Raw genomic sequence first — 10,895 nt, 5'->3', positions numbered from 1 at the left:
GAAAGAAAACATTTTCTTAGTTTGCCAGCATCCAGCGAGGCCAGGGCGGTGAAAGAGAATGTTTGTGTAACACCTTTGCTGCCTTCAGAGGGGCCGTGGGAGGGAGGGGACGGGGCAGGTTCTTTTAGAAGCTGGGGAAATTGGAAGGGACAAAACAGACTGGTTTTGGAGTAGTGCTGTTTAAGTCTCCGTGCTAAATTTCAACCCAAGTTAATCCAACAAGAAATACCCTTTCCAACCTAATCTCGGGACTTAGATTTGTACGAAAAACACCATGGGCACGGATCCTGAAGATGCATGCTATTTGATGCAGCCGTAGCACGGCACTGCCGATAGGAGAAACAGCCTGTTGCTGGGTTTTTTTTATCCTCTTCCCTCCTCTGCCGTGTTTGCTATTTTACGGGTCCTCCACCTGCCTTCAGGATTGAGGCTGTAGCACAAATTTGGCTGCAGCTGCGATACATCCAACCACACCGATTTCGATTTTAAATATAATAAATACAGTGAAGAAAACAGAAAGTCTTCAGTAAAGAGTCTAAAGAAAAGACAGCCGACACTCTGGGCTTTCCATCAAATGCCACATGGTCTCTGGATGAATTTCTCGAGGAGGCTGTAGTTGAGTTTGTATCTGTTAAGTTCCCTTCTCGCGTGGAGCTCTCTCTAGATGGAAACTTCATACTCTCTGGTTTCCTGTGAGAGAGAGAGAAGCACAGATATGTTGACCCCTTGTGTGGCAGAGTGACTCATGAATCGTTCTGGATCTTCACCCTTCTCTGTATCCAAGATATTGGACGTAGGACTTTGCAGTGCTCTTTACTCTAAACTTGACTTGCTTTTACCAGTGGGTTATGGGAAAGTGGGTCATAAGAGGGGCCTGAAAAGTGCCTGTGTGTTTCTGCTGCTGGCGTCCTGCCCTTCTGCCTTCACCATGAGTAGAGCATGCCTTGATGGCCTTTAGCACCGGCAAGAAGATGAGAGTCACGGACAGCAGAGCTGAGTCATCAGCCAACCACAGATATGTGAGTGAGCACTGCCAAACCAGGACTACCGCCCAGCTGAAACTAGCTGAGAACACTGTCCCGTGGACTGAGAGTAAATTAACGCTTGTTACTTTGAGCGACTGAGTTTTGGGATTGTTACTCAGCATTATCATAGTGCTAGGTGACTGATACATACACGAGTAAGTCTTAATAAGGTCTAGTTTCTAAAGTGCTATTTTTCATCAGCTTGACCTTCTCTGAGGATTCAGAAACAAGCTATACACAATGTAAAATAACATATGACCTTGTCTTACCAGTGCCATATCTAAAATGACCACTACACGTAGGCAGCAACCAGTTCAATTTCTCCAATACTCGTGGAGTGTGTGTAATATGCTCCAGGCCCCCAGGCCAGAGGAGTAGGGAGATATAAGAAGTCATAGGCTCGGCCCCTATGTCACTGTCACATGCTTTAATGGAGGTCTACAGTTCCCACTGGGTCAACACAGATAAGCAATTCTGTCTGTGCTTCATGGTAGATGCGAGTTTGGGGTGCAGGCTCCAAGGTGGTCCTCATGGTCCCCAACCTCCTGGTATTCACATTCCTTGTATGATCCCTTCCCCTTAACTGTATGCAGAACCTATGATTTGCTTCTAAGCAACAGAATACAGCAAAGGGGCTAGGATGTCACTTCCGTGTTTATATTTTGTAGGGTTGTGCTCTCTCTCTCTCTCTCTCTCTCTCGCTGACTCTGAAAAAGCAAGCTGCCATGTTGTGAGTTGTTCTATGGAGAGGGACACATACAAAGGAACTGAGGTTGACAGCATGCAAGAAACTGAGCCCCTTAGTCCAACGACCTGCAAGAAACTGGATGCTGTCAACAGTCATGTGAGCTTGGAAGTGGATCCTTCCCCGGTCAAGCCGCAGACGAGACCGCAGCCTTGACCGACACCTTGATTGTAGCCTGTGAGTCCTGGAGCAGAGGACCTACATAAGCCGTGCCTGGACTCCTGACCTACAGAATCTATGGGGTAATAAATGTGTGTCCTTTAGGCTCCTAAATTTGCAAAAATATTGTTACACATCAATTGGTAACAGGAGGTCAGAGGAAGCAGGAGTGCTGGAAGGTTAGCACGGACATGGAACAAGCTTATGCCCCCAATATTGGGAGATGATTGTACATCACCACACAGTGAATTTGAAGGCTGTGGTTTTGCAAACTCGTGACCAGCCTTCTTCTTCTTCACATGTGCCTCTGGGCCTTTGCATGTGCTCTCCTGTCTTCCTGGCATCTTTTTCAGCCAACTTATATGACTCAGCTTTCTCAAAGATGAGATGAGATGGCCTTCTCCCATCCCATCATACACTCATAGCACCCTGTCCAATTTCTTTCACGGCCCTTCAAATTATGGTTGGCCCTTAAAAGTTACGGTTTGTTGCAATCAAGATACTCACTGGCATATTTGATTGTTTGAGGTTCAAGGAGAGGCAAGAGAGGCTGACAGAGTTTGCATCCTGGCTGCAGGTTGTGTGTTCTGGCTGTGTGCAATCTTGACCAAATCGTCTTTCCTCTCCCTGAGCCTCAGTGTCCTCATCAGCCAATCAGAAATAACTAGAGAATCCATCACAGAGAGTTACAAGGATGCAAGGGGGTTATGCGTTTAAGGTGCCTGGCCCATAATATTACTATTACCATTACTACTACTACTACTGATATCTGTGTCCTTTGTGAGATTGTAAGCTCATCGAGGAAGGACTGTGTCTATTTGGTTCAGCTGTGTCCCTAGTGCCAACACAAGGCTGCTGCTCAAATGTGTGGGGATGGCGCACAGTGCCGTTCAATAAGGAATGTAGTCTAATAAGATGTCGGGAGGTAGTTTAATCAGATGTTGGGAATGCTGCCCACTGCCACCAGGCCACCGCTGGGCTCTGACCCATTTTAGCTGCCTCTCCATGGGTCTCTGGTGCAGCCCCTTCTTTCTGTGACCATTCTGCTAAGAACAAAGAGTTACAGGCTTGTCATCAATTCCTAGAATGAGCTGAGTTCTCCAGCAGTTACCTCAATAGGGGTCTTGGCGGGGATGAGACAGGACGACCACTGGCATGGTGAGCAAAAGGAAATTAAACCTCCCGTTTTGATGTCGATGGATTCAGAGCAAAGAGGGAGGCACCAGGGAGAGAAGAGAGACCCACTCACCCCTGTCTCATAAATGGGGTTGTCAAACTCGGTTTCCACGGTGATCTGGCTGTAGGGGTGGGAGTACATCAGGGGCAGGCGGAGGTTGGAGTAATAGCGGCATCTGGAGAAGAGACGGTGAAGGGAAGAGAAGTTACTTTTCCTGGACGAGGAGACACCTTACAGTCCCACAGGGGAATGGTGGGTGCCACTTCCTGAGCATGGGCACCTCCACGGATAACGAGGAGGATGTGTGGAGACGGCCTCTTGGAGGTGAGAACCCGAGTGGGGTAAAAGCTGAAATCATAATCGCTCTCAATTTCTAACCCAGTCAGTGATCCTTAAAACCCCGGACCTCCCCTTACTGGAGCTTAACGTGTTTTCTCCTGTAAGATGATACAAGTCCCTCTTTAATGCAAAGGGCAAGCGCAATAATAATGAGCATTTATTAAGCATATACTGTGTTGCCTCAGAGCAGCCTTCCCTGACCACCTATTCAGATCTGGTCTCTGTTCCCACACCCTGTCTCTCTCCTTTATTGTGTTTATTATAGTGTGTGATAATGTGTGTATTTCTCCTCTCCCCCTTCCAGACTGTGAGCTCCACAGGGACCATTTAGAGCAGGCAAATGCCTGCCTCAGGGCCTTTGCACGTGCTGCTTCTCTGCCTGGAATCCTCCTCTCCCAGATATCTGCATAGTTTACTCATTGTTGCTTTCAAGCTCTTACTCAAATGTGATTTCTCACTGGGGCCTCCTCTACCCCTCCCCCACTTAAAATGCAACCACTGCCTCACCCCAGCTCCCTTTTTCTCTCTTCTAAGTTTTCTTTTGCTCCCTGCATTTTTCACCTTCTAATGTACTACTTACTTTTATATTATACTTTACTTATTGTCTCTCTTCCCCCATTAGAACCTGTGCCCCACATGTCAACGATTTCTTTTTGTTTTGTTCACGACGATGGTCTTAGAGCCCAGAAAATGGCCTGGTACAGAGTCGGTGCTCAATAATTGTGAAACTGAACGAATTAGTGAATATGCTAGCCATAGATGAACATCTTCCTTCCTTGTCAAAGGCACGTTCTATGATCCCCGACACCTGGGACAATGACATTAGACTGTCAATACATACATGTTGAATAAGTGAGGGAATGGATGAGTGAATGAAGGAAAGAATGAGTCAGTGTGCCTGGCAATAGGAAATGTCTCTCTCTGTGGGGTCAGGAGAGTGTCTGTCTGATTTGTTGCTGCATGCTCTGCCCTCCTACCATGAAGGGTTGGCAGGCACACGATCTAAATATTTCTCAGAGTTGAATTGAATCACAACATCCCTTCAATCACACAAATGCCACTGTCCCCAAGAGTGGAGACCTTGAGGCTCAGGGTCCATGACGAGCCCAGCCCCTCAGCACGCTGGTCGCCGAGTGGGTGAGAGCCCCATTCCCACCCGAAGCCCCATACCTGGTGATGTAAATGTAGGCTCCTCCCAGCAGTAAGGAGATGAGGAGGGCCGGGATGAAGATAGCCAGTGCCACGTTTCCCCCTTCCAGAGACGTCTCGGCTGCCGCTTCTGCTACTAAACGCATAAGCCGGTGAAGGCCCCTGGCTCCCAGGGGAGTACCCGCCCTCCCAGCCCTGCACCCACTCCAAGACCTAATATCACAGAGCCAGCCACTGGAGAACCATCTCCAGAAGGGAGAAGAGGCAGAGAGTAAAGGAAATGGTGCTGGTTCTTGGCAACAGAGCCCCAGACCTATTCTTGGATGGGGTGGTCATCAGTTGAAATCTGGTTAAAATCCAATTCCAGGGAAGACCTGGAAAAATCCCCAACGTGCTAACTGGAAAGGCAGATCTGCCTGACAGTCCATGGAGAAGACAGAGTTGTGTCTAGACGGGCAGGTCCCTCCCAGACCTGCTCAATCAGACCCTCCAGCAGAGGGCGCTGGGCAGCTGGGTCAGTGCTCGGTACCTGCACACCTCATGACACCCCAACTGCACACCCCACGACACCCTAACCATGAAGACAGTTTTCATCCTCAGAGGCCACGGCTGCACACTCTCAGGCAACCCTCTCGGCCTCACCTGGGGCCTCCCGCTACCTCCCAGTGGTTAGAGGAAATCACAAGAACTATGATGATTATTGTGGAGGTGGAGGCAGGGAAGGGGGCCTCCAGACGCCACATCCCTCCTGGACACACTCTGCCGTTCTCCACAGCCACGGCTAACAGAGCTCGGCGTTACGCAAATCTGCAATCCGTTACCCACCACTCCTTGGGTCTGAAAAATCAGTCTTAATACCCGTGATAAATGTGCGAGCCCAGAACATTACGATGGCATCACACCCGCTGAGCAACCCAGGCCTTTGAGGTGTTCTCATGGTCCATTGGCCGGTGCAAGACAGCGAAGGAAGGGCCTGCATAGAGCCTAACACCACAAATGCCCTTCTTCTTCTAGCGGAGTGACTGATACATGCTCCCCACAGCCTACACATGTATTTGAGCTCCGGCTCTGTCTGCTTGGATTAAAATGTCATCTGTTGCAGAAGAGAGCAACTAATGACATGTAATTTCCACTGCCCCAGATTCTGAGTGAACAATTTATTGTCAGAAAGATAAGTGGCTCCAAAAATAATTTAAAAAACTGTCCAATTGGTTAAAACTTTTTTTTAAACAAAATATGTTATTTTTTTCCTGACACGACAGCCCAGTGAGTGGTTTTGTACCAAACTGAACGAAGGTTATACAGAATGCAGAACATTCTACGTGTGGGATGCATTGAAAAGGGAAGATAAAACAAAATCCTGGATCACTTTTAGCATCTGTTCCACATTAATAAATCTCACTTGGTAATTTCTAACAAGAACAGAAAACAAGGGGGATCCAGGGACAGCTATTTTGGGGAAGAAAAAGATGGAGGGGAAAACAGACCACAGAGCATCCCCTGGAGAAGACCTTTCCCTCCCAAAACCAGGAGCTTGCTCAGCATGAAAAGTGAGGCATCTCTGGATTTAGCTCCCCCAAACAGCACCACATGGCCGAAAAGTTTTACAAGAGGGTATGTGTTTCTCAGGGACGTGAACTCCCAGATGTTTTTACCTCGTCATCATGAACAGAACGGGCGTCAAATCTCTTTTAGGTCATAGTTAGGACTATAAGTTGCAAATTCAATGATTTTTTTTTCTTTACAATGTCATTTGTTTTGAAATTATCCTCAGCAGTGTGAAGGCAGCATTTTTGCTTAATTTTCTGTTAAGCGCCTCGATAAGGATTTCCAAGGACCTTCCCTTGCTTTCTGCTATTAGCTTGGTTTATGGGATTTTTTTCTTCATGGGACTCACCTTCTAAAGCGTGTTCAAAGCTGTCTTGATTAACTGAAAGAGAAATTGGAGCATTGGTCAATGTCAAGTGAATTCACTCTGTTTGCATGAAGCACCCCCCCCCCAAATTAGGTGCAAAAGTCCATTCCATGCTTTGCTGTAGTGCTGTGGTTTTGTTTATTTTTTTAAATCTTAGGCTACTGGAATTAGTGGAAATGCCTCATTCCCTTCCTAAGTTCCTAAGAGAAAATGAGACAGATATGAAAGGAAAAGGACAATAATTACTGAATACTCACCATATGTCAGATACTGGGCATCAAGAGCTTTATATATATTTGCTCACTTAACACTCACAACAATCTCATTAGGTAGATATTATTCTCATCCCCATTTAACAGATAAGCAAAGAGAGGTTCAGAGAAGTGAAGTGATTTCTCTGACACCACAGAGCTCCTAAGTGATGGAGGCAGGATTTAAACTTGCTTGGCTTTCTTGGGCCTTTGCTCTGAACTACATAGTCCTGGTCTCTTCAGTGTTTTTGTGTCAGACCAAGGCTGATGAATGGCGAGGGGCAAGACAAAATTCCAAATCCGAAATCCCGAGCCCAGCCAGAGGTGAAATTGTTTTCCTGCTTTGAAATATACATTTATGTGAACCTTTCTAATTTCACTTTTATTCCATATTGATTTGGAATATAGCATTTTTATTCCATATTTTCATTCCTTCATTGCCATAGACTGGAACTCTCTGGAGTTGCTTTATTCCTCTGGATTCCCTGTACAACTTCTCTGGAAGTTCAGGATGATGGGGGCTGGTGTCTTCACGCTTTGGCATCCAAGTCATCATGATAGCTGAGCACAAAAATATACCCACAGGGACGGGGTTCAGGGATGCAAAACCCCCAGAGTGAAGGGCTTCGATGGAAAGATTGCATGATAAGGTCGTGGGAGGAGCTGGCCCCCAAAGGCCCAGCAATAGCCATGTCCTACATAATACGGAGATTTCCTAGTAAGAGCTTTGGTCAAAGTGACTCTCTGACTTTCATCGTTATCATGTGATGATAACAAAACCAGCCGACAAAAAAGCGAACTAACTAACTAACTGACTGCAGACATCTCTGGAGCCAGGGCATTAGGAAAATGGAAAGATTAAGGCAAATGCTTCCTACCCAAGACATGAATGGGACCTTGATTGCGTGTCTGGGAGGGCATGAGCTTCCATGAAATCTTAGAAATGGAAGGAAATGTTGAACCTCTGAGTGTGATCAGTGGGCCCCGGAGGCACGTGCTAAGAGGCAGCTTCCTGGGCCCTTTCCTGGACCTGCCAGGGCAGCGTCCTTGGGAACCCAGGGCCCCTGAGTCCCAGGGGGTGGTCTCACACTGGTGCTCTGTCATTTCTCCAACTCCAGACCACAAACGATGGACCCCACATTTTTGGGGAAGAGGAAGTGATTTATTATTTCATTACAGAGTTGGCAGGGTGGGTCACAGGAGTGGAAGTGGAGAGGAAAGGGCAATGGTCTCCCAAGACAATGTCTTTCCTGCTAGACGGTCTCTCGTACCTGAGGGGCCAGGACTGCCTCACCGGTGGGGTTTCAAAGGTAGGGAATTTATAATTAGCAGAAGTGGGTTCAAATCCTAGCTTTGTCTTATACCAGTTGTGTGGTTTGGGGTAAGTCACTTAACTCTGTGAGCTTCTCTGTCCACATGTGTGAAATGGGTGTGAGGCTCGCCTGTCTCAGAGTACGGTCATAAGGCTTCAATGGGGTGATGCAGGGAAAATCTTTTTTATAGGTGCAATTCACATAACATAAAATTAACCACTTTAATTCAGTGTCCAATTCAGGGGCATTCAGTACATTCACAGTGTTGTGCAAGCATCACCTCTATCAAGTTCTAGAACATTTTCATCATCTCAAAAGGAGATTCGGTATCGATTAAGCAGTTACTCTTCCGTCCCCACCAACCCCTGGGGATCTAATCTGAGTTCCATCTCTATGGATTTACCTATTCTGGACATTTCATTCGAATTGAATCATACAATACGTGACCTTTTGTGTCTGGCTTCTTTTCACTGAGCATAACCTTTTCAAGGTTCATCCATGTTATAGCATTCCTTTTTACGGCTGAACAATACTCCCTTATAGGAACATGCCACATTCTGCTTATCCATTCACCAGCTGATGGACATTTGGCTTGTTTCCATCTTTTGTGAATGATGCTGCTACGATCATTTGTACAAGTGTTGGTTTGAATACCTGTTTTCAATTACTTTGTGCCTATACCCAGGAGTAGAAATTCTGGCCGGGAAAGTATTTTTAAGCCTTAACGCTGAACTTCATGAACGATCATTTGGGGATCCGCTGAAGTTATGGGTTCCCAAGTAGAAATGTAAAACTGCATGTTTCGGTTCCCCCGGGGGAGAGAATTCAGAGCCTTCTGCCTCATTCTCAAAAGGGTACTAACACCATGAAATGTTAAATCCACTTGCCTAAAGCGTTGAACATACTTAGGATATGATTATGAATTTCACACCTCAAAGACACGGATAAATGGATCCAAATCTCACTAGGTGTGCCCTAACTTAATTTCAACGATGAGTGCTTTACTGATTCTAAAATACACTTCCCCCCGTTTTCACCATCTCTGAGATGGGGGGTGTCTTACAATCACTGGGGTATTACAATCGCTGCCACCAGGTGGCGCTCAAGATGCCTGTGCTTGTGCAATCATCAGCCCAGGACCATCAGTACCTGGAGGACAGGTGTGAGCATCTTGGGAGAACGCCCAGAGGCGACAGGGGAACACCCATCACCCTTGGGAACCAAGTGGTTGTGAGAAGGGGGTGCAGGAGGCGGGAAACGTTTCAGCCACGCTGTCCAAGCAGGAGTCAAAAGCAGGCTGCCTCTCCTTTATGATAAAAACCTAAGCTCTTTTAGTAAGTAAAAACAAAAATGCTAAGCAAGAAGAAGGCACCGTGTCATAGTTTAATTGGAAGCCATGTCCTTCCTCAGCAGTGCAGAAAATAACCGTGGTGTCTTAGATTTAGTGAAACACAGTAGCCTGGCTTTTTAGAGCAAGTTTAGAATCGCTGCAAGTCAGTCTTTACATCTCTGGGTCCCTCATTCCCCGGGACTCTGGGGGTGGGGAGGCGGTGGTTTCTTTACCTTTACAGACGGGCAGTGGCCCATTCCAGTGGGATGGCTGTCCCAGGATGCATCGAATGGTCACTTCCCCCATGAGCTCGAAGCCCTCATAGCACATGAAGGTGAGGGACTCTCCTGGCAGGTAGAGTCGTTTGTACAGGATTTGGTACCCATTTTCAGGTAACCCTGGGTTGTCACATGCCAGGGACTCCTCCGCTGAAATGCAAGCCAAAAGGAGCTCTGATGAGACGATGTAAATCTCTGGGGACTCCTACTCAGAGCCTGTGTGATCTGAGGCCAGTCTCTCCAGCATCATTTCTCTGCATCCCCACCTTGCACTGAACTGTTGCCCACTCCTCAAACTCCCCTTTCCCTCTCCCACCTCTGGGCATGGGTTACACATGGGCACAGCAGGATATACTGAGCTGTGGAATCTGGGTTAAAAATCTGGGCTCTGCTACTTACTAGCTGTGTGACCTCCAGCAAGGGCCACAACCTCTCTGAGCTTCAGTTTCCTCATCAGTAAAATGGCAATAATAGCAGTACCTATCTCACAGGGACTTGGAAGATTAACCAAGATAGCGTGTGCAAATGCTTAGCACACCCTTGAAATATAAGTACTCAGTAAATAATGGACGGTGGTGTCGCTAAATTATGAAATATTCCTCCTGCTTCTCACCTTATACCTCACCTGCCCACACAGCTGGGATAAGTCTTGTTTTTCAATACTCAGTCCTCATAGCTCCTCCTTCAGGAAGACTTCCCTGGTGCCCCCTACCCCTAATTGAGTCACTAATCTCTCCGGCTCTTCCTCCACCACAGCATTGCATACACTGTACTGTATTTAATTATTTACTATCAGTCTCCCTCACTGGAGATGAGCCTGTTCAGGCATCTGGAAGCTCAGGGCCTGGTATACAGTAGGAACATCATAAATGACACCTGCTAGCTTAAGACTTATTGGAGAGTTGAACCTGACAGTTTGACCCATTCCAGGGCCAGCGTGTGATCTAGTTCCTTTTCAGCACCTGGATGGACTGGAAAGCCAGCAAAAACTGCTGTGCACACAAGACTACACATCCTGAAACATTAAAAAGTCTTACTATTAAAAAATTTAAACTGGGTAAAATCTACATAATATAAAATTTACCATTTTAACCATTTTAAGTATACAGTTCAGTAGTGTCAAATACATTCCCATTGTTGTACAATCAACCTCCAGAACTCTTTATCTTCCCAAATGGAAACTCTGTCCCCATTAAACACTAACTTCCCATCTC

The 10,895-nt window shown here is 46.6% G+C and overlaps 1 protein-coding gene across 1 annotated transcript in view; it reads right to left on the bottom strand.

Moving 5' to 3' along the window:
- Positions 1–618: 618 nt before the first annotated feature.
- Positions 619–10,895, bottom strand: part of SEZ6L (seizure related 6 homolog like) — a 198,255-nt gene continuing 187,978 nt past the window's right edge. Inside the window, exons 15-19 of the mRNA XM_024741393.1 lie at positions 9,637–9,831; positions 6,492–6,524; positions 4,616–4,730; positions 3,179–3,281; positions 619–690 (exon numbers count right to left, since the gene is read on the bottom strand). Of these exons, the coding sequence (XP_024597161.1) occupies positions 661–690; positions 3,179–3,281; positions 4,616–4,730; positions 6,492–6,524; positions 9,637–9,831 (476 nt within the window). The 3' untranslated portion in view covers positions 619–660. The remainder of the gene's footprint in view (positions 691–3,178; positions 3,282–4,615; positions 4,731–6,491; positions 6,525–9,636; positions 9,832–10,895) is intronic.

Source organism: Neophocaena asiaeorientalis, unplaced genomic scaffold, assembly GCF_003031525.2.
Source record: "Neophocaena asiaeorientalis asiaeorientalis breed wild unplaced genomic scaffold, Neophocaena_asiaeorientalis_V1.1 scaffold648, whole genome shotgun sequence".
Classification (NCBI taxonomy): Eukaryota; Metazoa; Chordata; class Mammalia; order Artiodactyla; family Phocoenidae; genus Neophocaena; species Neophocaena asiaeorientalis.
This window is presented reverse-complemented; position numbering and strand designations above follow the sequence as displayed.